Source organism: Neovison vison, chromosome 7 (assembly GCF_020171115.1).
Source record: "Neovison vison isolate M4711 chromosome 7, ASM_NN_V1, whole genome shotgun sequence".
In the NCBI taxonomy this organism is placed as follows: domain Eukaryota; kingdom Metazoa; phylum Chordata; class Mammalia; order Carnivora; family Mustelidae; genus Neogale; species Neogale vison.
Window position 1 is genome coordinate 41,611,768 of NC_058097.1, and position 27,513 is coordinate 41,639,280.

The 27,513-nt window shown below is 52.2% G+C and overlaps 1 protein-coding gene across 2 annotated transcripts; it reads left to right on the forward strand.

Moving 5' to 3' along the window:
• Window positions 1–1,286: 1,286 nt before the first annotated feature.
• Window positions 1,287–27,513, forward strand: LOC122911527 (WT1 interacting protein). 2 transcript variants are annotated; one of them, XR_006385481.1, is made up of 8 exons: window positions 1,287–2,013; window positions 7,342–7,443; window positions 20,788–20,855; window positions 21,009–21,071; window positions 21,219–21,365; window positions 22,178–22,229; window positions 22,886–22,954; window positions 26,417–26,439. XR_006385481.1 is itself a non-coding variant. In XM_044256293.1 (8 exons), the coding sequence occupies exons 1-8, from the start codon at window positions 1,341–1,343 to the stop codon at window positions 26,555–26,557; spliced, it is 1,299 nt and encodes a 432-aa protein (XP_044112228.1). In that variant the 5' UTR covers window positions 1,287–1,340; the 3' UTR covers window positions 26,558–27,513. The 2 variants fall into 2 exon arrangements, 1 of the variants encoding a protein (XP_044112228.1); XM_044256293.1 differs by having other exon boundaries at window positions 21,235–21,365; window positions 26,417–27,513.

Here is a 27,513-nt window from a genome sequence, read left to right on the forward strand (position 1 = left end):
GTGCCTGCAAAAGAGGAAACTCTTCCACTTAAGTCGTTTTCCTGAATCCGCCAGGTCACGAGAGAGAATGGTTTGCTTTTCCCAACAGGCTGTGTGAAATACGCACGGACTTTATTGCTTGCGTTTTGGGGGGACAAAGCCCTAGTTACCTCCCTGCCTCCCCTCTCTCCCAGTGTGGTCCCCAAGGCCCCACCGTGGTGTCCCAATACCTGGGGGAGGGTAAGTGCTTTCTGGAGCTTCCTTGGTGCCTCACCCAAGCCGCCGAAGGCAGGTGCTGGAAAAAGGGGGTATCCTCGCAGCTCTTCCTGACTGCCTGTCGGGGTGACCACATCTGGGGCTCACCGGTCCGCTGGTTTGGCGTAGCCTGAGGCCTGCTTCCGGCCTGGCCTGGCCTTGAGGGCCTGCGCACAGCGACCAAGCGGGAGAACCAGTCGCCAACCAACCCCAGCTTCCAGCCCTCTGCCCCTTCCCCACCAGGCAGTCCGGGCACCACCACCGCCATCCCTGCAGACCGATGCGCACCCACATGGCTCTCAGACGGGCTGGGGCGGGGGGAGGTGGTGGTGGTCGAGGGGTCACTCGAGGTCCTGGGGGGCGCATCTGCACCAGACGCGCAGTGTCCTCCTGGGTCCTGAAGCGGGAGCACCACTTCTGGCCTGAGCTGAACTAGGCCGGCCCCGCGCCCGAAACGCTGGCGGCGCTAGTTAGTAAGATGGGAGGATGTGGGAACCGTTTGTCGACTGCTCGTATTTCTTACTCCGGCCGGGGGCTGGGGGAGCCGCCTCCAGCTCAGCCCGTGGGAATCCCGGGCCTTTCCAGAGGCCCGACGGCCCCGGCGCCCGGCCGCGCCCGCCTCTGTCCGCGGCGCCACAGCCGCCGCTCCGGCCCCCGCCGCCAGCTCCCGGCTGCACGCCCCGGCGTCCCGGCCCGGCCTCTGCGCCCCTCCAAGGTCCGGGCAAGAGCGGCCCCCGCCGCTCCGCCGCCGCCGCCGCCGCCACTCCCCCAGCATTCCAAAGGCCGCAGCGCCGTCTCCTTCCTCGCATTCCTGCCCCCACAAAGGAGTCCCTCCGCCCCTAGCGCGCCCGCCGGGAGGAGGGGGCGCGGCCCGGCGCCTTGGAGCGCGCATTCCTCCGCCGCGCGCGCCACTCAGCGGAGCGCCGCGGCCCCCGGACCGCGCGTGGCCGGCCGAGCGACCCCTGCCCGGCGCCGGCCCCGCCCCGCCCCGCGCCCAGGGGTCCCGGGGCGGGCTCCGGGCTTGGGGCGGACGATGCGGCGGCGCGGCCGGAGCGGCGGCGGGAAGCGGAGGCGGAGGTGACGCGCCAGGGCCGGCGGGCCGGGCCATGCAGCGCTCCCGGGCGGCCGCGGACGAGGCGGCCCTGCTCCTGGCCGGGCTGGCCCTGCGGGAGCTGGAGCCGGGTGGCGACTCTCCAGGCCGGGGTCGGCGGGGGCCGCGGCCCGGGCTGGGAGACGAGGCGGCGCAGGCGCTGGGCCGCAGAGGGAAGGGCGGCGGCGGCGGCCCCGAGGCCGGGGCGGACGGACTGAGCCGTGGGGAGCGAGGCCCGCGGCGCGCGGCGGCCCCCGAGCTCAGCGCGCAGCCCGCGAGCAGCCCGCGGGCCAGCCTGGCGGGCTCCGACGGCGGCGGCGGCGGCAGCGGCAGCGCCCGCTCCAGCGGCATCAGCCTGGGCTACGACCAGCGCCACGGTAGCCCGCGCTCCGGCCGCTCAGACCCGCGCCCCGGCCCCGGGCCGCCGTCGGTGGGCAGCGCCCGCTCCAGCGTGTCCAGTCTCGGCTCCCGCGGCTCGGCCGGCGCCTACGCCGACCTGCTGCTGCCCGCCGCCGGCCCCGCGCCGGCTCGCTCCCCGGAGCCCGCGGGGCCGGCCCCCTTCCCTCTGCCTTCGCTGCCTCTGCCCGCGGCCCGAGAGGGCGGCCCGAGCGCGGCGGAGCGGCGGCTGGAGGCGCTGACCCGCGAGCTGGAGCGGGCGCTGGAGGCGCGCACCGCGCGGGACTACTTCGGTGAGCAAGCTCGGCCGCGCGGTCCTGAGCCCCCCGCGGTCGTCGGGGTGCGCCGCGCCGGGAGAAGCGTGGCTCCCGGGGGGACGGTGCTGGACAACAGGGGGTGTGAGTGCGACCCGCGGGGTCCGAGGTTTACTTAGAGCAGCGACTTCGCCCGTGGATCTCCGGCCGGGGAAGGGGTTCTGGCAAAGTGAGTTGATGGCCTCACTGTTCTTCACTTGGAGAGTTAAGTCAGATCAGTAGGCGGAATAAGCCGTTTTCGGATCATTTCTTCATCCTCAGCGCTTGCCTCTGCTCGCGGTGCTTTGTGACCGACCGGCCTGGCAGCCCTGGCGGTGTAGGAGCCCGCGGTACTGGTGTTCCCGTAGCTCCCAGCAGTGTGGGGAGTGGACAGGAGCAGGGAGGTGGGCTGAGCCAGGTACTACCAGACCCTCCTGACCCGAAGCTTTGGTGATGGCAGTGACTGGGGGCAGAGTGTGTGAGGGAGGGGAAGCCCTTACCCCGAGGTGTAAGGGGACCAAGCCGGTCACACTGGGCTGTCCTCGCTCTGGGCTGTGCTGCGTGTATGGGCTGTTTCCAAAGGGAATCCTGCTGCGCTGCGTTTGCAAAGCCACCAGTGTCTGACAGCCTGAATTTCCCAGTCTGACCCTGGCCGCTCCCTGCCTACCTAGTTTTTTGGATAGCTCGTAGGTCTCTTCTTTAGGTTCGAGATCCCTCCCCCCCTTACTGATAAGTAAGCGGGAAGACTGAGGCACCTGGCTTTGGCGGGGGTGGGAGTGGTTATCAGACCGAGCGGGACCTAGGCTGTCCGTGGGTTTCTTCTATCTTTCGTGCCTTCATTCCAGCCAGCAGCTCAGGACCGCCCGGAACTGGATCTTGAGGGAGGAGGAAGCTGTATGTGACAGGCTAGATGGGGGCATTCCAGGCAGACAGAAGAATGCGGGCCAAGGGAGGCGAGCGAGAATGGGCATTGTTCCACTCTGCGCCCGGGGCTGCAGCCAGGGAGGGCTCAGGTGTTCAGGGGAGTGTCTGCGCCACAGGGTCGGTTTGCCTTTGCGAGGGGGCTCCCGCGGGAGGGTTGCAGGCTCATCTGGGAGCGTTGGGGTGAGAAATGTGTGGTTTGGTAGGTAGGTCTTGCGGCTGTCGTCTGGTGGCCTTGGGAGCGCAGAGATGGGTTAGGTAGCTGTTACCTCTCCTGCCAGGCAGATGGCAGGACCCAAAGGTGCGGTGGTGTTCTAAAGGGGACGACTCCAGTGCTCTCTGCCGGCAGGACTGCTTGTCTCCTGTGCCGCTGCACTACAGGGCCCAGGGCAGCTGCTGGCGGGGTCTTTGTGTGAAGCTGAGGTGGCCGGCCCCAAGCTCGTAGTGGAAGAGGGAAGGAAGGGCTGAAGCTGGTGGGTCATCCTTTCTAAAGGGGCCACCGAGCCACTGAGGAGTGGGAGGTGAGGGATGGTAGATCTTTTTTTCCCCCAAGAGAAGCCAGATCCAGGTAACATTTTCCTAATTTATAAAAATATGGGCAGCTACTGCATACTGCTGCATACATATTGCTGATAACTTAGCGCTAACAAATTTGAGTTCTTGGAGCTGTAAAAAGTAGCAGTTTCATACAATTGAGCTCGAATAATGCGAAGTTCTGCAAAAGGAAGTCGGCATGTAGCATGAGCTCCAAGGGATGTCCAATATTCCACAACCTCAGTGTGCTTGTTCCTTTCTGTGCCATCTGCCCTCCTCCTTGGCTCTGACACTTGCTGACCTCCTGGTCCCTCTCTCCGTTCACTGACATCTTTGGAACTGCTCCCATCTCTCCTCACCAAGTTCCTCTGCCCTTAGCCAGCCAATAGCCTCAGGCTTCCGGAACCTTTTTTTTTCTTTCCCCTCCAGAACTTCTAACTTTGGTGACTTCTCTCCCCTTCTCTCGAGCCCCCTCCTTCCAGGGCCACACCCTGTTTTTGCATCGTTCTGGCGGTCTTCAGTGCTCACTACCACCTGGTCTCAACTAGTATACCTCGGGTTCCTCTGGACCCCCTCTGCCCTGCAGAACCCTGACTCCGAGTCCACGCCACGGCACCCTTTTTTTGCTGCTATAAGGGGTGGGGTGGGGTGATGGTCTTGAACCCCTGTGATCTTCTGGGCACCATGCATCTTCCTAAGCCTTGGTCTGTTCCCTCTGATTCCCTCAACAACCTTCCTGTCCCTCTGGTTCCTGGGCTCGCTTTCGACTTGGCTGCAAAAATTGAGGTCAGCAGTTGGAGGCTGACTGTTATCCTCAGGGTGTCAAGTCCACGTCTAGGTCTGAGGACCATGGTCATTTCGCCTCCAACGCCCACCTCCTCCATCTTTGGCTTTCCTCTTTCCACTGGCCCTTTTACTTTGGTTAATAAGTATACAGAAGTGTCTTCCGTGATAAAGAAAAGAAAGGAAAATGAAAGAAAAGGAGAGAGGTAAGGAAGAAGCCCACCCACCCCAGTTTGGTCGCAGACTCTCTGGCACTCCCACCTCTTCCCATCCCAGCATCTGCTCAGCATCGCCTTTGCTCACCCGCCTGCCGTTGCCCCTCTGCTGTCTGTCCCCCCATCACAGGACTGAGCCGACTCTCGCACAGGAGGACCCTGTGACGCCCCAGCCCAGCCTGTTTGCCAGGCCTTGGCCTCTCCCTGTTCCATCCCAGAGGCGGAGTCCAAAATGCTGTACCCCCTGAATTTTGTGTGGACTCCGTGCTCCTGGTTCTCTTTCTTCAGTGTCTTTTTAGTAAAGTGATGCAAGCACATATTTAGAAAACAAAGCAAACAGAAGTAAAAACAAATCGTTCAAAGTCATTAGCGTCCCCTCTTTCCCCGCCTCCTGTCCTGCTTCCCACGGGCAACTGACTTTCACTCTTCACTGTGGATTCTGGTCACTTAGGAGAGGAACAAGGTCAGGTGTTCAAGCTTGATGGACAAGAGTAAGGGGAAGTGGTGGGTCATTTTCACTTTAGAAAGAGGAGTCTAGCGGCAGTTTGTGGGAGGGCCAGGTCTTTTGAAATGGCCTTTGGATAAGAATTGGTATTGAATCAGGCTAGTGGCAGTGAGAGGAGGGAATGAAGTGGAAATTAGGCAGCAGAGGAGCTGAGATTCAGCGTCAGGGATGACAAGGGGAGGGGACACCTGGATGCCACCCCGAAACCCAGCCACTCGCCAGTGCTGTTTCCCCAGTGGGGACTCAGAGGCGAGACCGGTTTTACGGGAAATCCACCGGCTCCATGGAGGTCTGGGGCCAGCTGGGAGGTGGATCCATGGCTCAGGAGAGAGGTCTGGGCTGGGGCAGAGCACCTGGAGCCCTCAGGAGGGGTGAGGCGTTGCTGTGGGTAGGACCCCAGGGAGCCCAGGAATGGCTGTGTGTGGAAACCTGAGGGCCTAGTGTGTTTGATATCTGCATTTTCAAAACATGTAAGTTAGTAATTCACTTCAGTGTGGAAAGATGTCACATACAAATGTAGATTTCTAGCTTCTTTTGAAAATTTGGCCCCTTTAGCAGCTCTGGGCCTGCGTTCCCACCCAGTAGCCATCCACAGCCTGTTCTCCATTCACCTGGGTCCCCATCCGCTGCCTTGGAGTGCCTGCCTGGTTTTGAGGGCATCAGAGCTGGCCTTCCCTCCCCTGGGGAGGCTGAGGCATGGGAGGCCCAGCACCGTGCAGGGCGCTCCCACTAGGGCTGGGACGGGAGATGTGGGTGTGGGTCAGATCCTGGAAACAGAAAAGGAGGAGCTGGCCCACCTCGATAGCAGGATCAGGACGGGAAGCCTGGCAGTCTGCAGTTTCAGGAACCGGCTGAGTGTGGACTGAGCTTTCTTGACCTGTGGTGGTGCTGATGGGGGTGATGCTCCACCAGGGTTAAATGCTGATGAGTGAGATCTGGGAGAAGGCAGGAGGGAGAGGGGGAGGGCAGCATGTCCTGGAGCAGCCAGCAGACAGAGGGTCCAGAGGTCTAGTGGAGCCCATGTTCCTGCCCTGAGGGGTATGGGGACCCTGGGTAACTGAAGGGGGCTTCTGGGCTGCCCCCCCACCCCTGGGTCCCTGGCATTGCTGGTCACCCTTTTCCTTACCTCCCCTTAACCGTCTGCTGGGTGCTGTCCTGCTGGGGGTCGTCCCTGATTCCACCCAGTGATCCCAGATGCCTGCACGGCACCTTCCTCCCCACTTTCTTCTAGACTTAGCTCAGATGTCACCCTGGCACTGGGGTCTTCTCTTTCATCATCCTGTTTAAGACATGCACACTGATAGGTACTTAGCCAGCCATATTTTCCTCCACAGCACTTATTTGCCTGTTGTCGACTGACCCCCCTCTGTGGGCCCAGAGGCTCCTCGAGATTGGGGACTTCCTTGGTGCATGGCGGAATCTCTAGGACCTCCGCAGTGGGACATGTGGCAGCCTAGCAGTGTCCACGTGCTGGCTGAACAAGGGAACAGACGCCCCTTCTGCTCCAGAGGAGGAAAGCGTGGCTGGGGAGGCTCAGCCACCCTGCCCTCCCTCCTTGTGCCCACGTGGGCTTTATTCTTTCTGGCCCAGAGATGGCAGAAAGGATTTTCTCAGTCCATGAACAGGTCACTGGTGAGGGGGCTTAGAATGACTTTCTGGTATAAACACGTCATTAACAGGGGCGCCTAGGTGGCTCAGTCGGTGAAGCATTCGCCTTCAGATCCCCCATGATCTCAGGGTCCTGGGATCGAGCCCGCCACGGGCCCCCTGCTGAGCAGGGGGCCTGCTTCTCCCTTTCCCTCTGCTGTTCCCCTCTCCGCTGCTAGTGCTCCCTTTCTCTCTCCCAAATAAATAAATAAATAAAGTCTGTTTATTAAAAAAAATGTCATTATATATATATTTGTCATTAATATTTTTTTAAAGATTGTTTCTTGAGAGAGCGGCAGCGCATGTGCGCTTGCGAGTTGGGGGGGGAGGGGCAGAGGCAGAGGGAGAATCTCCAGCCGTCTCTGCACCGAGCCTGGAGCCCAAGGTGGCGCTCGATCTCGCATCTCCACCTGAACCCAAACCAGGAGTCAGACACTGAAGCGACTGGGCCACCCCAGCATCCGGCGTGTCATTAACATCTTACTGGCAAGGACGGTGTTGGGGAGCCCTGACTCGGGGCCAGTTTCTCTGCTTGCCTCTTCGAATCCTCAGACAACCCCAACGTTGTCTGAGGAGGCCCAGATGGGATGCTCCGTATGGTTCCCACGTCAGCCATTAATAACTGAGCGACGGAGGCCTTGGGAAGTTCATTCACCCGAGGTCGGGCAGCATCAGGACGGTCCCGGTGCTAACCTCGGCTCTCTCCTGCCTCTCTTTCCACAGGCATTTGCATCAAGTGTGGGCTGGGCATCTACGGAGCAAGGCAGGCTTGCCAGGCAATGGGCAGCTTGTATCACACGGACTGCTTCACCTGTGACTCCTGTGGTAGGTGACCTCTTCCTCAGCCCTCCTGTGCCACGGGCCCCCTGGCGCCTGACTCCCCTGCATGTGGACCGTCCAGCCCTGGCCCCAGTGAGGTGTGGAGGAGGCTGAGTTGTAACCCCTTTACCTCCGGGCCTGGCCTGTTGGGGAGGCCCAGGCCCCTGGGAGATCTGCCAGGAGGGAGTTGGGGGGTGAGGTGTGGAACCAGGGAGGAGAGCCTTTTGCTGACAGCAGGAAAGCTGCAGCCCCCCACCACCAGCCCTGCCCCCCACCTTGGCCTTGGGGCCTCCCTCCCATGCCAGGCTATTGATGTCTCCTGGCTGCCTGGGTGTGGGGCTGAAATTTCTTTTCCTGCCATATATTTTTTCTCCCAATTTGACACACAGTATAAACTATAAATGTTAAAATTTAACCAAGACAAAGTTCAAAAAGGGAAAAAAAAAATGGCTATCATCCAACCAACCTAATAAAGCCGCCCTCTGAATTCTCCTACCGTTCCTTCAGGCTTAGCCCCCAAGCAAATGTCTCTCATTTATTTATACAAAGCATTTTAATATTTTATTTTATAGAGGTGTAATACATGCACAGTGTTAAGTAGCTAGTACTGAGAAGCTATTTTTGCAAGAGCAAAAAACCAGTCACCTTTCCACTCCTGGTCCCATTCCCCATGGTGTTTATTTTAGCAATTTTTAGAATCTAGTAGACACCTTCGTATCTGTAACAAGCATACACTGTCCTTTTTTTTTTTTTTTAATTTTAAAGATTTTATTTATTTATTTATTTATTTAACGCAAGCAGGGATCTGTTCTTTTTAGCCTTACTTTTGCTATGACAGATAGCATAGTATCTGTCCGTTTTTCTTCCTTCCGTTTTCTCAGTGTACTCCCATCAGACACTGCAGTTAAGTCAGTAAACCAGGTTTATGTTACTTTGACTGTTTAAAAATGTACTGCAGAGCCTAGAATTATACGGTGATTACATCTCCCCTGGAGGCTCCATTATATAAGGCATCCTACTGAATTTCCATGGGGAGGCTTGTCTGTCTGAGTTGGTTGCCCTCTGGACCCCTGTAGATTCCCCATTCCGTGTCTTCCCATGTATACTCTGCATTGAATCCACTATTTTCTGGAAGTTTTTTTAGCTGGGGATGACAGAGAAGCTGCTAAGGAGGCTTAAACTCAAAGAATATTTTTTGGCTCAATAGGGCTAGCTTCAGGTTGGGATTGATCTGGTGGCTCAAGCCCTGTGAGTAGCTTCGCTGGGTTTCCTGTGGGTTTGGCTTTTTTCCTTGGGGCAACTTCTGTTATGGTGGTGAAATGTCTTAGGCAGCTTGAGACCTCCATTGGCACCCCACTAATCTGGAGGAGGAGGGGGCATCTCTTCTGGTCATGGTTTTAGAAACTTCTTTTTCAGAAAGCACATAGCAGGGATGCCTGAGTGGTTCAGTTCATTAAGCATCTGCCTTCAGCTCAGCTCATGATCCTGGGGTCCTGGGATCGAGTCTCACATTAGGCTCCTTGCTCAGCAGGGAGCCTGCTTCTCCCTCTGCCTGCCCCTCCCCTTGCTTTGCTTGTGTGCTCTCTCTTGCTGGCAAATAAATAAAATCTTAAAAAAAAAAAAAAAAAAAAAAGCAAGCAAGCAAGCAAGCAAGCACATAGCAAATATCTCCTTGTATGTCATTGGCCAGAGCATCTCACACATCCATTCCTGAACCGAATTCTTGGGTGATGGGGAGGGCTATGACTGATTGACTGACAGGCCTGAGTCTGAGTAAGACCTTAGTAAGAGAAAAGTAGTTGTCTTTATGCTAATCAAGCCCATCCATGGATAATGGGAGTGAATTTGGGTTTCCCTTAAGTGAACCAGATTGTCTGAGGTAAGGTTGGAGACTGAAAAACTTGGAGGAGAAGCAAGGAATCAAAGCTGTGAAACATTGCCTACCAAGATTTTCTATGGTTACCTAAGAAAAGGCACCTGGGAGGCCTGTTCTGAATTCTGCTGTGTCTAAAACGCCTTTATTCTACCCTCATACTTTCTAGATTGGGAACAGATTTCCAAATTTGAAGCGATTTTCACTCAGCGTTTTTTTTTTGTTTTTTTTTTTAAGATTTTATTTTTAAGTAATTTCTATATCCAACATGGGGCTTGAGCCTACAACCCTGAGATCAAGATTCCTACTCCTCGAGGATGGAGCCAGCCAGGCACCCCTCACTCAGCATTTTGAAGTCATGGTTTTATTTTCCAGCAGCCGCTGTTGCTGCTACATTTTGATGCCATCCGGATTCACGTGTGTGTGTGTGTGTGTGTGTGTGTGTGTGTGTGTGTGTGTGATCCAGGTTTTCCGTTGAGGAGCTCTGGGGAGGAAGAATGCCGTGTTGCACAAAACCCAGCTATAATGGTGTCTGGAAACGGCCATGTACTGCACGGTTCCAGGGGGCACCATTTACGTAGATGCAATGCAGCGGTGCTTGTGAACTTGTACAAGACAGCAGCAGCCTGACTTGGGACATTTTATTTATGTTTGTTATAGGGTTTTAACCATTGTGGTTGTGCTGGGCACACACAGAGCCCTCTTGGACTGGATGTTTACCCCCTCAGTTCTGGGAATTTCTTTTTTTTTGGTACTATTTATTTTATTCCCCTCTTATTTCCTCTAGAACTGAATTCACCAGTGTATAATCAAGATAATACATTATGTTCAAGGTGAGTTTATTTGAAGAATACTAGGGTGGAGTCACATTAAAAAATTCATTAACTTAGGGGCACCTGGTTGGTTCAGTCAATAGAGCATGCAACTCTTTTTTTTTTTTTTTTTAAAGATTTTACTTATTTGAGTAAGAGAGAGGAAGTAAGAGAGAGAATGAGAGGGGGAGGAAGAGGAAGAAGCAGACTCCTATTGAGCAGGGAGCCTGATGCAGGGCTTAATCCTAGGACCCTGGAATCATTACCTGAGCTGAAGGTGGATGCCTAATTGACTAAGCCATCCAGGCACCTGGAGGGTGTGATTCTTGATCTCAAGGTCATTAGTTTAAGCCCCACACTGAGTGTAGAGCCTACTTTAAAAAAATTCATTAATGTAATTCACCTTGTTAATAAATTAAAGGAGAAAAGCTGGACATTCATCTCACTAGGTATAGAAAAAGTAATTGGTAAAATCCAACATTGATTCATGATGCAAATCCTTAGCAAACTAGGAATAAAAGGGAACTTTCTAAACCTAACAAAAGTTGTTTACTAAAAATCTATGCAGGGGCACGTGGGTGGCTCAGTGGGTTAAGCCTCTGCCCTTGGCTCAGGTCATGATCTCCGGGTCTTGGGATCGAACCCCACATCGGGCTCTCTGCTCAGCTGGGAGCCTGCTTCCCTCTCTTTGTCTGCCTGCCTCTCTGCCTACTTGTGATCTTTCTTTGTCAAATAAATAATAAATAAATAAATAAATAAATAAATAAATAAAATCTTTTAAAAAAATCTTATGCAAACATCATACTCAGTGGTGAAATTAGAGAAAAATGGACCTTTAAATGAGGAACAGACAAAGCTACCTGCAGTCATGTCTTCAATTCAGCATTGTACTAGAGGTCCTGGTCATTGCAGTAAGACAAGAAAAATAAAATATATTCATGGATGGGTATATTCAATAGTGTAGAGATGTTGGTTTTTTTCCAAATTGATCTGTAATGCATTGCAATTACAGTTAACCAGGTTTCCATGAATTTGACAAGCTAATTCTAAAATTCAAATGGAAGTGCAAAAAGGCTAATAGTCAAGATGATTTTGAAAAAGAGCAAGTCAGGGAAACTTCCACTGTCAGGTCTCAGTATGTATTGTCATTGATTCATTTCTTTCTTTTTTAAGATTTTATTTATTTATTTGAGAGAGAGAGAGAGTAATCAAGAGAGGGAGAGCATGAGAAGGGAGAGAATCAGAGGGAGAAGCAGGCTCCCCACCAATTAGGGAGCCTGACTTGCGATTTGATCCTTGGACTCCAGGATCATGACTTGAGTTGAAGGTGGTTGCTTAACCAACTGAGCTATCCAGGCACTGATATTGATTAATTTCATATGGTATTGGTGCAGGGATAGACAGACCAGTGGAACCGAATGGCGAGTCCAGAAACAGACCCATATCTGTGTGAACACTTGATAGGTGATATAGATGGCATTGTCGATGGTTTTGGGAAAGTTGGTGATCCATCTGAAAAAATCAAATCAAATCCAGCTGGATCAGAGACTTAAATGTATAAAGAAAAACTTGAAAGTTTTAAGAAAATGTAGCTTATCTTTACTAGTCTTCTGGTAAGGAGGTTTTTGTTTTTCTTTCTTTTTTTTTTTTTTTTCATAGAAAAGAGCCAAATGTAAAGGGAGGAATTGACAAATTTGACTATACAGAATGAAAAAACCCTGTTCATTGAAAGATACCATGAAGCTGGGTGCCTGGGTGGCTCAGTGGGGTAAAGCCTCTGCCTTCAGCTCAGGTCATGATCACAGGGTCCTGGGATCGAGCCCCGAATCGGGCTTCAGCTCAGGTCATGATCACAGGGTCCTGGGATCGAGCCCCGAATCGGGCTCTCTGCTCAGCAGGGAGCCTGCTTTCTCCTCTCTCTCTCTGCCTACTTGTGATCTCTGTCCGTCAAATAAATAAATAAAATCTTAAAAAAACAAAACAAAACACCAAGAAGATACCATGAAGCATGTGGTGTAAAACATGCATACCTTCCAAGGATTATTTTTCTAGGATATTTAAAATACTTTCACATATCAATTAGAAAAAAAAGTACTGATAATTTAAAGTGTTCTTTTATAGTTTAACTCTGATGTGTGTAAGTGTGGGTTTTCTTTTATTTGTCCTGTTTGGGATTCATTTTGACTTCCAGATCTGAAGATTCAGGTATGTACGTATGTATGTATTTGGGGGGGCATGAGTGGGGGAGATGGATAGAGGGAGAGAGGCAGAGGAAGAGGGAGAAGCAGACTCCCCACTGAGCAGGGAGCCTGACTTGGGGCTCGATCCCAGGATCCTGAGATTATGACCTGAGCCAAAGGCAGATGCTTAACTGTCTGAGCCACCCAGGTGTTCCTGAAGATTCAGGTCTTTTATCAATTTGGGGAAAATCTCAGCTATTTCATTTTCAAAAATTGCTTCTCTCCCATTCTCTCTATTATTTACTTCTAGAATTCAAATGAGGAATATTAGACTTTCTCATTCTATGGTGTCTTTTTTTTTTTTTTTAAAGATTTTATTTATTTGTTTGTCAGAGAGAGAGAGAGAGAGAGAGAGAGTGGGCGGCAGGCAGAGGGAGAATCAGACACTCTGCTGAGCAAAGAGCCTGATGTGGGACTTGATCCTAGGATCCTGGCTGGGATCATGACCTGAGCTGAAGGCAGACGCTTAACCAACTGAGCCACCCAAGTGTCCCATTTTTAAAGATTTTGTGTATTTATTTGAAAGAGAGCCAGCTTGAGGAGTGGGGGTGGGGGGGCGCAGAGGGAAAGCAGGGAACCCAATGCAGGGAGCTGAAGGCAGATGCTTAACCGACTGAGCCAGCCAGGTGCCCTCTATTGTGTCTCTTAATTTCTTCCTCTCATATCATCCATTTCTGTCTCCCATTCTGTTTAATTTCCTTAGATCCATCTTTTGGAAGCTAGAATCCATCACTCATTTTTTTCTCTTCAGCTGTGTTAATTCTCCTGTTGAACTCTTTGTTTGAGTTTTTCATTTCATTGATTGGATTTTTTTTTTTTTTTTAATTTCTAGAAATCTTCTTTGGTCCTTTTTTCAAATCTGCCTCAACTTTTTTTTTTAAAAGATTTTATTTATTTATTTGATACAGAGAGAGAGATCACAAGTAGGAAGAGAGGCAGGCAGAGAGAGAGGAAGGGAAGCAGGCTCTCTGCTGAACAGAGAGCCTGATGCAAGGCTCGATCCCAGGACTCTGGGATCACGACCTGAGCCGAAGACAGAGGCTTTAACCCACTGAGCCACCCAGGCGCCCCAAATCTGCCTCAACTTTGATAGTGTCTTGCTTTTTATCAAGATTGAAAATACATGAAGAGTGTAAAACATATTAATCTTGAGTGCATTACAGCTTGATACATTCGTACCTGTCTGTGTACCCGTGTAATCACCATTCAGGTCAAGTGTAGAACATTTCCATCACTCCAGAAGATTACCTTATGCCCCTTCCAGGCATCAGCACGTGACTTTTAAGCTGTTCCCATAATTTGGTGATTATAAATAAAACTGTCGTATTGTGTCTATGTCCATGGATGGATCTTTATATTTTTTCTTTCCCTCCCTCCCTCCCTTCCTTCCTTCCTTCCTTTCTCTTTCTTTCAAAGATTTTATTTTATTTTATTTTTTTATTTTTTTAAAGATTTTATTTATTTATTTGAGAGAGAGAGACAGTGAGAGAGCATGAGCGAGGAGAAGGTCAGAGAGCGAAGCAGACTCCCCATGGAGCTGGGAGCCTGATGCGGGACTCGATCCCGGGACTCCAGGATCACGCCCTGAGCCGAAGGCAGTCGTCCAACCAACTGAGCCACCCAGGCGTCCCCCATGGGGCTTGAACTCACAACCCTGAGATCAAGAGCCACATGCTCTACTGACTGAGCCAGCCAACCGGTCCTATACTTATTTTTCTAGCAGTGGAGTTTCTGGGTCCTGGAGTTACGGTAATATATGCTGCTAAGCAGTTTACCATAGTAGACGAAGCAATTTTTTATCCCATTGGCAATGTATTAGAATTCCAGTTTTTCCTTATTCCTGCCAGCATGTAGCGTCACCAGTCTTCAGCCATTCTAGTGAGGGTGGCGTGGTATTTTATTTAATTTAATTTATTTTATTTAATTTTTTTTTTTAAAAGATTTTATTTATTTATTTGACAGAGACCACAAGTAGGCAGAGAGGCAGGCAGAGAGAGAGAGAGAAGCAGGCTCTGCACTGAGCAGAGAGCCCGATGCGGGGCTCGATCCCAGGGTCCTGGGATCATGACCTGGGCCGAAGGCAGAGGCTTTAACCCGCTGAGCCACCCAGGCGCCCCTATTTTATTTAATTTTTTTATTTGACAGAGAGAGTTCACAAACAGGCAGAGAGGCAGGCGGAGGGGGGAGGGGAAGCAGGATCCATGCTGAGCAGAGAGCCCGATGCGGGGCTCGATCCCAGGACCCTGAGATCATGACCTGAGCCAAAGGCAGAGGCCCAACCCTCTGAGCCACCCCTGCGCCCCTGGAGTGGTATTTTAATGAGACTTTAATGTGAATTTCTCTGTTGAGTAGTGAAGACTCATATACCTTTTCATGTCTGTTGGCCATTTGAATGCCTTTGTTTGTAAAATGAGTGTTGAAGTCTTCTGCCCATTTCTAAATTGGGTCGTTTGACTTTTATTGATTTGTAGGAGTTCTATACATGTCTTGGATACTGAGTTCTGTGTTGGATATGTGTTGTAAATTCTTTTCCTAACCTATCCTTTTTTTTCTTTTTTAAAGATTTCACTTATTTATTTGACAGAGAGGGATCACAAGTAGGCAGAAAGGCAAGCAGAGAGAGGGGGAAGCAGGCTCCCCGCTGAGCAGAGAGCCCGATGCTGGGCTCGATCCCAGGACCCTGAGATCATGACCTGAGGTGAAGGCAGAGGCTTAACCCACTGAGCCACCCAGGTGCCCCTTCCTAACCTATTTTTGCTTTATTACCTTCTTAATGACATCTTCTGCTGAAGAGCGATTCTTAGGGAAGTCCAATTTATCTTTGTTTTTAGTTATCGCTTTTAAATTCTGTCCAAGAAGTCTTTGTAGTCTCGGGTTTTGGACATCTGTTTTTATTTTGCAAGCATGTTAAATACACATATTCTGTATCTGATAATCCTAATATCTGATGTCTTTGAAGTCCTACTTCAATTATTTATTTTTCTCCACACTCCTGGTCGTGATACCTTGTCTCTTCCCATGTTTGCATCATTTTTGATTGTGGAAGTGTGTCCGTGGGAATCGGGTGAGGTCTGTGTGGAGGGGGATTTCCCCAAGGAGCATTTTATTTAATTTATTTATTTTTTAAGATTTTATTTATTTATTGGACAGAGAGAGAGATCACAAGTAGGCGGGGAAGCAGGCTCCCTGCTGAGCAGAGAGCCCGATGTGGGGCTCTATCCCAGGACCCTGAGATCATGACCTGAGCCGAAGGCAGAGGTTTTAACCCATTGAGCCACCCAGGCGCCCCTCCAAGGAGTATTTTAAAACTTTAGTAAGGGAAGTTTTAAACTTGAAGAGAGGGAAAATTGTTTTTCTTTTACGAGCAATTTTTTACTCATGGACTTTTATTCACACACACCATGTTTTGCAATACAGCCCTTACTCTCTTTGATGCTCAGATTTGGCCAGAAGTGGTTCCTTTGAGTTGGTCTGTGTGCCCTTTTGGCAAGGCTCCATCGGTCTTGGAGCACTTCTTTACTCTGGCACGAGAGGTTTCCAGTTTATCTTTGTGTGTGTGTGGAACTGGGTTCCATTTACAGATCTAAAGTGTGTAGTTCAAAGACTTTGGATTCATATGTACTTTTATGTATCTCACACCCCTAACAAGGATACAGAGAAATTTGAACACCCTGGAAACTCTAATCTTGCCCCTTTTTAGCTGATGCCCAGTGTTTCCCATCACAGCTGCCCGATCAGTGTTCGGATTTCTACCACCACAGATTAGTTTTTTCTCTTCTAGAACTTCATATAAATGAAGTCATATATTATATACTATTTTATGGCTGACTTTTTTTTTTTTTTTTGCTAAACATTTAATTATTAAAAATTCCTGTGTCTTTTTTTTTTTCTAAAGATTTTATTTATTTGACAGAGAGATAGAGCACAAGTAGGCAGAGTGGCAGGCAGAGGGAGAGGGAGAAGCAGACTCTCCATTGAGCAGGGAGCCCTATGCAGGACTCTATCTCAGGAGCCTGGGATCATGACCTGAGCTAAAGGCAGACGCTTAACTGATTGAGCCACCCAGGTGCCCCCCCACCTCTGTGTCATTTTTCAAAGATTTTATTTATTTGTTTATTTTAAAGATTTTATTTATTTATTGGACAGACAGCACAATTAGGGGGAGCAGCAGGCAGAGGGAGAGGGAGAAGGACCCTGGAATCAGGATCTGAGCTGAAGGCAGAGCCACCCAGGCGCCCCTCTAGATTCTATTTTATTTTGAAGTAATCTCTACACCCAACATGGGGCTCAAACTTACAACCCCAAGATCAAGAGTCGCCAGCCAGGCGCCCCTAACCCACATATTAGTAGCTCACTCCTTTCTACTGCTGAGTAGGATTTTCTTGTATGTGTAACTTGTGGTATATTCACACACTGATAGATTGTGCTGTGAACATTCCCGTACAGGTCATTTGTGGACAAATGTTTTCATTTCTCTCTCGGGTAAATTCCAAGGAGTGGAATTTCTGGGTCAGAGGCTAAGTGTATGTTTAACTTCATAAGAGACTGCCAGCGTTTTCCAGGGGGTTGTGCCATTTTCATACTCCCACTAGAAATGTTAGAGACTTGGTTATTCTACATGGTTTGCCAACAATTGGTATTTTTGTCTTTTTAATTTTAGCCATTCTGATGGATGTGAAGTGATATCTTATGGTTTTAATTTGCGTTTCCCTATGACTAATAAGGTTGAGGAGCTCTTTGTCTGCTTCTTGGCCATTTATATCTTCCTTTATGAAGTCTGTTCAGGTCTTTGGCTCAGCTTTTGAATTGAAAATTACTTTAAGTCTTTTATTACTTAGTTGTAAGAATATGTATATCCCGAGTACAAGTTCTTTCCAGATGTATGTTTTGTGAATATTTTCTCAGAGTATTTTTTTTTTTTTAAGTAGGCTCCAGACCCAACATGGAGCCCAGTGTGGGGGTTGAACTCATGACCCTGAAAGAAAGACCTGAGCTGAGATTAAGAGTCGGACACAACCGACTGAGCCACCCAGGCGTGCCCCTATTTTCTTCTTTTTTATTTATTTTAAAAAGATTTTATTTATTCATTTGTGAGAGAGAGTGCACAAATAAGGGGAGTGGCAGGCAGAGGGAGAAGCAGGCTCCTCACTGAGCTAGGAGCCTGATATGGGGCTTGAACCTAGGACCCTGGAATCATGACTTGAGCTGAAGGCAGATGCTTAACCAACTGAACCTTTTTTTTTAAGATTTTATTTATTCATTTGAGAGCAAGAGTGTGTGTGAGAGAGAGAGAGCTGGGGAGGAGGATGTGGCAGAGGGAGAAGGAGAAGCAGACTCTGCTGAGCAGGGAGCCTGGCATGGGGCTCGTTCTCAAGACCCCAAGATCATGGGGCGTCTGGGTGGCTCAGTGGGTTAAGCCATTGCCTTCGGCTCAGGTCATGACCTCAGGGTACTGGGATCAAGCTCCGATTCGGGCTCTCTGCTCCTCGGGGAGCCTGCTTCTCTCTCTCTCTGCCTGCCTCTCTGCCTACTTGTGATTTCCTGTCAAATAAATAAATAAAATCTTTAATTTAAAAAAAAAAAAGACTCCAGGGTACCTGGGTGGCTCAGAGGGCTAAGCCTCTGCCTTCAGCTCAGGTCATGATCTCAGGGTCCTGGGATCGAGCCCCACATCGGGCTCTCTGCTCAGCAGGGAGCCTGCTTCCTCCTCTCTCTCTGCCTGCCTGCTTGTGATCTCTCTCTCTCTGTCAAATAAATTAATAAAATCTTAAAAAAAAAAAAAGGACCCCCCAAGATCATGACCTGAGCCGAAGTCAGGTGTTTACCTGACTAAGCCACCCAGATGCCCCCCTCATACTATACTTTTGTGTATAGTGTGAGGTTAGGAATTGAGTTTCATTTTTGTTCCATATTTCATTTTTTCCCTCCAGTTGTCACAGCACTGTGTGCTGAAAAGACTTCGCTTTCCCACGTGTGTGTTTACTGAAATATTTATGGGACTATTTTTGCACTCTGTTCTGTTTTGCGGATTTTTCTGTCTTTCCTAACCCCCGCGTTATGCTGTCCTGATGACTTGAAGTCTTAAGATAGGTAGTGTCAGTCTTCCAGCCCTGTTGATCTTTTGAACGATTATTGGGCTATTATCCTAGGTTCTTTGTGTCTTTATATAAATTTTAGAACTGGAAGTCAGACCTCAGCACAAGGGTTTGAAAGAAGAAAAACACACGGAATAGAATCGGCATGTCAGTTTCCACAAAACTAGTAGCAGTGCTGGGATCTTGATTGAGGGGCATTGCATGTCTGGGTCAGCTGGGGGAGAATGATAGCAGAACATCCGAAGCCATGAAGATTGTCAGGGACTGAGATTTTTCTCCCCACTTGCAAGCTGACACGTTCATTGGCTGCTGTTGGGCTGATGCTGACTGAAGACAGAGGCTCACAGCCCCACAGATGGGATGAGCTTCACGTTTAAATCCTTCTGCGTATGCCCTCGAGGCCTATATCGGTGTTGCACAGGGAGTGGGTCTACGTCAAGGCTAGGGAACCCTGAACTGAGGGAACCCGATGTTTTATAATGGGCTTTCAGCAAAGCTCTCAGACCCTTGCTTCTGAGGAGCACATTATGGGTATTGCACTGGACAGCAGACACACCTGCTTTCTACTGCAGAGGGCAAGAAGCTGTCTGGCTTCTAAGCAGTGTGTTTCACAAATGCCCCTGGGGAGGCAATTCAGAATGAACGCTGCCAGTCCCCTGTAAGGTGGGCAGAAATGTGAGGGCCCCAGCGGGGAGTGGCCCTCCCACAGTGGTACAGCACGCTCTTTACAGAGAGCTTCCGAGATTTCTCTCAGCCAAGTCTGGTGTGGCATGGTGAGGGTTTTATTAAATGTCCCCCCTCAGTATTTTGCAGGGTTTAGGGAGTGCTATTATGAATGCAGTTTTAAAAATTATGAGTTCATTTTCCAGTCATTTGTTAGCCGAATATACAAAGATAGTTGGTTTTCAGCTTCTGACCACCTGTCTGATAAACTCATTTATTTGTTCTAGTAGGGTTTTTTGTTTTTTAAGATTTTATTTGTTTGTCAGAGAGAGAGAGGGAGAGCGAGCACAAGCAGTGGGAGAAGCAGGTTCTACGCTGAACAAGGAGCCCAGTGCGGGGACTCGATCCCAGAATCCCAGGATCATGACCTGAGCTGAAGGGAGACGGACACTTAACCGACTGGGCCACCCAGATGTCCTCTAGTAGGGTCTTTTTGAGTCGATTCCTTACAATTTTCTGCGTAACATAATAATATCATCCTGATTAAAGATAGTTTTACTTTTTCCTTTCCAATTTCTTATTTTTAAAATTTTTATTTTTATTTTATTATTATTATTATTATTAATTTATTTATTTGACAAACAGAGATCACAAGTAGGCAGAGAGGCAGGCAGAGAGAGGGAGAAGCAGGCTCCCTGCTGGGCAGAGAGCCCGATGCAGGGCTTGATCCCAGCACCCTGAGATCATGACCTGAGCTGAAGGCAGAGGCCATAACCCACTGAGCCACCCAGGTGCCCCTAATTTAAAAATTTTTTTTTTTCCCTTGCCTTATTGCACTGCTTGGGCCTCCAGTCCAGTGCTGAATCCCCAGGGGAAGAGCATGTCATGTTCGACCCTGATGTCTGGTGTCTGCTGACGGTTTCTCGCAGGTGCCCTTTATCAGGGGAAGAGGCTCTCTCCTGTTACTGGTCAGGCACTGTGGTCTTCCTCCCGACTCTGATGGGATGCCTCTAATGGCATTGCCAGGTCTGCTGGGGTCCCTGCTTTGACAAGGACCCCTCTTTCACTAGGGCCTTCTTACCTGGTGAGAGTTGTCCTGACGTTCACAGATGATGGCAGTGCATTCTGGAACATCTGCTCTCAGTCCCACTAAGAATCTGTTTTGTTTTTTTTTTAAACATTTTTACAAGATTTATTTATTTATTTATTTATTTTAGAGAGGAAGAGGGAGACGGAAACGAAGATAGAGACCTGGGGGGAAGGGCAGAGAGACTCTCAAGCAGACTGTGCTGAACATGGAGCCTGACACGGGGTTCGATCTCACGAACTGAGCCGAACCCAGGAGTCCACAACTGCACTGCCCAGGCATCCCTGAAACAAATGTATTTTTATAAAATTAACCCGAACAGTTTACATTTGAAAAACACTCCCTTCATATATTTGCTTAGACACCCTCTTACAATAATCTTGTCAATGTGTTCTGTTTAATTTTTTAAAAAAATATTTATTATTAGCACAGTAGTAACCTAATATTAAAGGGAAATGTTAAAATTTGCCCATAATCTGCTTCTCATCTGTCGGAGAAGAGTCCTGAGAAATGGAAACAGGGGCTGCCTCCCGGGGCTCCAGTGGCCCACGGACCCCCTTCTCGATCCTTGTCCTTGCAGGCAGACGACTTCGAGGGAAGGCGTTCTACAATGTGGGTGAGAAAGTCTACTGCCAGGAGGACTTCCTGGTGAGTCTGAGCTGGGTCCCGGCCACCGTGGGTGAGAGCAGGGGAGGTGACCCTCCTGCTCCATGTGGAGACCTGGGGCCAGGAGGCAGGTGCTGGCTGGGCAGCGAGGGCCCCTTCGTCACAGGACTTTCTGGATCCTCTGTCCCTTCTCAGTACTCCGGGTTCCAGCAAACAGCTGACAAGTGTAGCGTGTGTGGACACCTCATCATGGAGATGGTGAGACCCTCCCCCAGCCTCCTGGAGCCCCTCCACCATGGGTGGTCTTAGGACCCACCCATGCCCTGTTGCAGACCTGCCAAGGGCTCAGAACCGGAGCCTCTTCCGGGGGCTGTGCTGAGCCTTCCGTCTGCACTGACCCTTCAGTGCCTCCCACCCCCAGATCCTGCAGGCCCTTGGGAAGTCCTACCACCCAGGCTGTTTCCGGTGCTCAGTGTGCAACGAGTGCCTGGACGGGGTGCCCTTCACCGTGGACGTGGAGAACAACATCTACTGTGTCAGGGACTATCACACGTGAGTAGCCAGCGCTGGGGGGCAGGTGGGACTCCTGCTGTGTCTCCTACCACCCCAGAAGCAGTTTTCCAACTGGCCTGTGCATAGTCCCTCCATTCTTGGCCTTGCCACTTGCAGCTTCCCCTTGTGCACCCAGTGGCCGGGGCAAGGCTTGGATCTCTGCCTCCAGCCCTCTCTGGGATGATCCCGCTACCAGCCTTCTCTTTCCCCATCTCTTTCCTCTCCCTGCCCTTGCTTGCATGTTCCCTCTCCTCCTAGTGGGGGTGGGCCTCCTTGGTTGCCCCGCCCACATCTGTCCCTCCACTCCCAGGGGCAAGAGAGGCCCCTTTTGCCCCGGGTGGGGGTTTGGAGTCTCTGTGGCTGTCCTTTCCTTGCCTGTCGAGGTATCTATGTGAGCAGCCAATCCGTTGTCCCCTGCTGGGGCTCCAGGCCCGGCCCTCTGAGCTCTGGTCCCCAGCTATTGCCTTGCACTGGGTGGGTGCCCTGTGCAGATCCGTGGGACTCAGTATGGAGCCAGGCTTCACAGGGGTCCTAGCAAGGGGAAGCCCAAACCTGGACATGAGGGGACAGGGAACTCCCAGGGAGCATGAGGGAGAGGGTAGGGAGAACCTGAAGCCATCCTGGAGGAGGTGATGGGGCAGACGTGAATTGGGGAGCCAGATAAAAGGCCAAGAAGGCACCAAAGAGGCCGCACCCAGCTCAGTGTGTCCGCACAAGGAAAGGGGTCCTGATGCTGTGGGTGGGTCTGCCTTGGTGCCCTTGGCCTTTGGCCACTCCCAGCTGGTCCCTTCTGGTTTCCTTTATCCCTCCAGGGTTTTTGCGCCAAAATGTGCCTCCTGTGCCCGTCCTATCCTTCCTGCACAGGTAGGAGCCACTCATCAGGTGATGACCAGGTGCCTGGCCCAGCCTGGCCTTGGCCTGGTTCCGCTGGGGTTGGCCCCCAATCTTGGGAGGGATGAGCAGATGCCCCTGCCCCACATCCCTCAGGGCCAAGGGGTGTGCTGTGCTGTGCCCACAAGTGCCCAGGCGTCCCTACACGAGTCAGAGAGGAATGGTGGCCCTGGGCTCCATGGCCCGTGACGGAAGGCTGGCTCCCGGGGTCTGTTAGCTGTGCAGGCCCTGGGGTGGCGGGCAGAGCAGGCGGAGAAAGATGCAGCCTGGGGTGGGGCAGTGCTCTCTTGGCCTCGTGGCTCCCACGCCTGCTGGTTCTGTCCCGGGCCATTGTGTTGGGAGCAGTAGGCTGGGCCACGGTCCTCCCTGACGGCAAAGAACAGAGAAGGACGCGTGTGTGCGCCCTGATGCCCGTGACTGCCCTCGCAGACATGTGTGTGTGCTGTGGGCACAGCTGCACCAGGATGTCCGGACGTGTGTCCCCGCTGCCTCTGTCCTGCCCACGGAAACAGGAGTCAGGGCTCACGTGGGCGCGGACACACGTCTGCTAGGCTGGCCCATGTTGTGTGGGCGTGCGCCCCTCAAACCCTGGGGCGCTGTTCACGTGCAAACCCTGTCTCATCCTCCAGGGCTGTGAGACCACCATCCGGGTGGTGTCCATGGACAGAGACTACCACGTGGAGTGTTATCACTGTGAGGTGAGCACAGTCCCCCAGCCCCCCCGCACCCCGAATGCTGGTGGCCCCCCTCTTCACCTGGAGCTCCTCTTCTCTCGGGTTCTGTGGGCTGGCCTTCTCCTCTATGGTTCCGCCCCCTTTGCCCCGCCCTCCCCAGGGTGCCCTCTCCCTTCTCCCCAATATGTTCTCAGCCTCTGTTTCCCATCCAGTCACATTTTTTTAAAAAGATTTTATTTATTTATTTGACACAAGTAGGCAGAGAGAGGAGGAAGCAGGCTCCCCACTGACTGGAGAGCCTGATGCGGGGGCTCGATCCCAGGACGCTGGGATCATGACCTGAGCTGAAGGCAGAGGATTAACCCACTGAGCCACCCAGGCGCTCTCCAGTCACATATTTACTGAAGATGTGCGGTGTGGGGGATACAGGGGGTGTGCAGGGAGTAAAAATCAGATGTCTCCACTCAGGGCAGCGGTGAGGGCTCGGGCAGTATTCGGATAGGGTCAGTATTGCCATCGGGGGGACTTGTCGGAGGGCGTAGGAGTCCTTGGAGAATCAGGGAAGGCATTCTGGAGAAACTGAGGCCCGCGCTAAGGTTTGCAGAATGAATGAGTTATCCAAGGAGGCTGCGAGGTTTCCAGGCAGTGGAAGCAGAACGTGCTTATGGGTGAAGGTGACTAACACAGTCACCTGTGTTTTGAGTCACGAGAAGTTGGCAGGAGCGGGGGACATAGGGCTGTGACAGCTGAGGCGTGTGGACTTATCCCGAGGTGGAGAATGCTCGAGAAGGATGACACAGTGGTCTGAGCACTTCGAAAAGGGTTCTCTGTGCCAGGCAGAGGATGAGTAGAGGAAGAGGGCGTGGGGCTGGGGTTCTGTGGGGGAGGACGGAGACTGGTGGTGTCGAGGCTGTGGTCCTGGGTTCAGGGAAGAGCACTGAGTTGTGCTTTAGAAGGGACTGGACTTGGGCCATGACTGGATGTGCCAGTCTAGGGCTTAGGAGGTGTCCATTAGGACCCCAGGAGAGACCGAGGGTGGGAGGTGGAAGGGAGAGTTGCTCTCTTAGTACATAGGGGACACCTGAGTGGAGATGTCCTTTGGGGCCGCTAGACGTACTGGAGTTCAAAGACTCTGGCTGCAGGCGCAGGAATGTGGGAGTCGTGGGCACACATGGCTCTCTCTCCTCTCTGATATTCTGCCCTGTGGTTTCTTATTGCCTTGGCCTCCCCAGATTCCCAGGGCAAGGAGACCCGTGGACCCTCTTTGGGCAGCTTGGACAGTTTCTTCAGGTAGTAACTTGGGGCAGTTGTAGGGTTCACCTCACGAATCTGCCTTCTTTCAGAGATCACTGACCTCCCTTGTCTGTCATCCTAGGTCTGACAATCAGTGTTCCTTATCTTTGACTTGGTTTTTCATTGTTAAAGGTAGGATGGAAGAGTCAGTCCTTGTTATTGTCATGGCTGGATGCCTGAGTCCCATCATGAACTTGAAGCTGAAGCCAGGGGAGTGAACAAAGTTTTCTAGGGAGAGCCGTGGGGACAGGAGTGGGGGTTCAGGATAGCCTAAGGAACACCAACATTTAGGGGGTGCATGGAGGCAAAGCAGTCATATGGAGAGGCCAAGAATGAGTGAATGGAGGTAGGAGAAGAACTGAGAAAAGCATGTTGGGTTTAGGGCCCCAGTGCAACGCAGGAGGGTGTGTCTATGAGAAATCTTCAGTAGCTATCAAGGGTCTGCTTGGACCCAGGTGGCCTTGGTTGGGGCGGGTGACCCAGTGGGAACTAGAATCCTGCTGGGGGACCAGGGAAGGAGGAACAGGAGGAGGTATGGTCTACAGAAGGGCCTCGGTGTCCCCTCTGACAGTACCAGGGGATCCGGTCTGCTTCCTGAGGACCATGGGATCCCGCTGGGACCACTAAGCACAGGGAGGGTCGATGCTGAGAGCCAACGAACAAGGCGAGTGGCAGGTGATACGCAGCCAGAGCCTCAGGGCTACTGCTCCCAGGGAGACCCCCGGCCAGGAGCAAGGGTGTTGGGGCCCTCTTGCCTGGTCCCTCTCCGGCATATGGCGGTTAGCAGCAGGGCCTGATGGCAGGACAGGGCGATTCCTGGGATGTGACTTGTGTGGAGCAGGACAGCAGATGTTGGTCTCAGGGCCTTTGGGGCACAAGTGCCAAAGCAGGTTAGCCCTGGATGTGAGGAGAGTGTGATGGAAGGAGTCTCCTTGGGCTGGGGGGCAGAAGAAGGAAGAAGCTGGGCAGTCGGCCCTGCCCCAGTCCTAACAGCACACTCCCCACGCTACCCGTTCCGCTTCCTGCCAGCCTAAATTTAGGGAGGTCCAGTAAGAACCTCATAACTTGTTAAACAGACGCAGTTCGCCTATAAAGTATACTGTAGAGGTCAAATGGTAAGGCACGGGACAGAAAGCACAACTCCTTGTGTACTGGATCTCTCCCGATTTTTCTCCTCCATCTCTTAGGGTGCTGCGGTCAGATACCTGACCCCCGTTCCCTCCCCCCAGTCACCAATGACCCCTATGTGGTGGGATCCAGGAGACACTTCTCAGTTGTCATTGTCCTGACCTCTCAGTGGCTTTCTGCACGCTGACCCTCCCTCCCTGACTCTCTTCACTGTGCCCTTGGGACCATCTATTTTCAGCTTTCCTTTTATTTTCCCCTCAAATCCCTCTGGCTGGAGTCTTCCTCCTCTTTCCGCTTGGTGTGGGAGCCTCTGCGGCTCAGCTCTGAGTCCCCTTCTCTCTTTTCTAGTTATCTGCACTGCCTGGGAGACATAACCAGTTTTTTTTTTTTTTTTAAAGATTTTATTTATTTATCAGAGAGAGAGAGGGAGAGAGAGTGAGCACAGGCAGACAGAATGGCAGGCAGAGGCAGAGGGGGAAGCAGGCTCCCCGCTGAGCAAGGAGCCCGATGTGGGACACCATCCCAGGACCCTGGGACCATGACCTGAGCAGAAGGCAGCTGCTTAACCAACCGAGCCACCCAGGCGTCCCTGTTGTTTTTAAGATTTTATTTATTGTGGAGAGAGAGTGAGCAGGGGGTTGGGGAGCAGAGGGAGAGGGACGAGCAGATGTCGGGCTCGATCTCACCACCCTGAGATCATAACCTCAGCGAAAATCAAGAGTCAGAGGCTCAACCGACCGAGCCACCCTAGCGCAGTGCGTTGGTTGTTGCTAAAAGCCATCATCACAATTCTGGGCTGATACCCCCCCCCCGCCCCGTGGACGGCCCAGCCCTCCCGCGGATTCCAGCAGATTCCAGAGGGGTGTCACTGCCTCCTTTGGAAGTCTGAGAGGCATCTGCGGTTGGCTGGGGCCGACACTGGGCTCCAGATCCCCCGACCCAATCAAAGCCTAAGTCCTTCGCAAGTCGCACCGGGCCCCAGAGTTTCGCCCCGCCCCGTTACCCTCCTGTGCCCTCCCGTGCCCCCCTTGCTTACTCCGGGGTCGGGGCTGTGTTCTTCCCTAGGACTGCGGGCTGCAGCTGAGTGGGGAGGACGGACGCCGCTGCTACCCCCTGGAGGGCCACCTGCTGTGCCGCCGCTGCCACCTGCGGCGCCTCCGGCCCGGCCCCCTTCCCTCACCTGCAGTGCACGTCACGGAGCTCTGAGGGGGTGGGGGAGCCCCGCGGGGGCCGCGCGTGCGTGCGTGTGCGTGCGTGTCCGTGCGTGTGTGAGAGCGCGCGCCCGGGCGGGAAGGGTGACCAGGTCAGTGTCCGAGCTCCGCGTCCCTGGGCGCGGCTGCTGCGCCCCCCAACCCACGAGCCCCCCCCCTCCCCAGCTGCCGTCGAGGGGCCGGCCCCGCGGCGGAGCTGTTTCTATTTATTCACCGTCTGTGCCTCCTCTGGCCGCTTCCTTTCTTCCTGCCCAGCCCGGCCCCCGCCTGCCCCCACCCCACGTCAGCTTTCCGTTCCCAGGCCCCTGCGCCCGGCGGCCGCGGGCAGGCTCCCAGACCAAGTACAGGGGCGCGGGGCGCAGGACCGCCCCTTCCCGTTTGCCGGTTCAGAAGGGGTCCCCCGTCTCAGACCGCCCCTGGGTGGCAGGGGTGGGCTGGCAGGCGGGGTTTGGCGGGGGGCACGCGTGTTTGCGTGTCTCGTAAGAGCCTTTGGTGGGTGGGTGGGAAGGGTGTCCTCTGCGGGGGGGGTCACAGGAGGGGGTGAAGAATGACACCTTCGGGGAGTGGGGGCTGCAAATGAGCCCTGCCTTTGGCCACAGTGGGATTTGGTTACCGAGATTCTGATGGGTGATTTCAGCCACCATCCCGCCCGGGTTTCCGCATCCCTGGCTCCTGGCTTGGGGACCGCCCCTCCCTCCGTCCCCCTCCGCTCGCCCTCCTTCCTTCAGCCTTGGGAAAAGAACCTTCTCACGCAAATTCCAGCCACAGGGCTCTGGGTCAAGAGAGACCACGAGGGGGCGTCCTGTCCGCTTGGCAGAGGGGCGGACACCTGTTGCAGGAAAGCTCTGCGTATCAGGCTCCACGACAAAAGCGTATGATTTGACTTAAATTAAGTTTTTCCTCTGAGAATGTTTTCATTTTCTTGAAATGAATATAGTTTTCTTCTAAAAA

Bases quoted from the DNA above. Each gene is read 5' to 3' on its own strand.
- LOC122911527 (XM_044256293.1), top strand. From the start codon at position 1,341: ATGCAGCGCTCCCGGGCGGCCGCGGACGAGGCGGCCCTGCTCCTGGCC. The intron at 2,014-7,341 runs GTGAGCAAGCTC...CTCTTTCCACAG, and splicing joins CACCGCGCGGGACTACTTCG to GCATTTGCATCAAGTGTGGG. The intron at 22,955-26,416 runs GTGAGCACAGTC...GTTCTTCCCTAG, and splicing joins TGGAGTGTTATCACTGTGAG to GACTGCGGGCTGCAGCTGAG.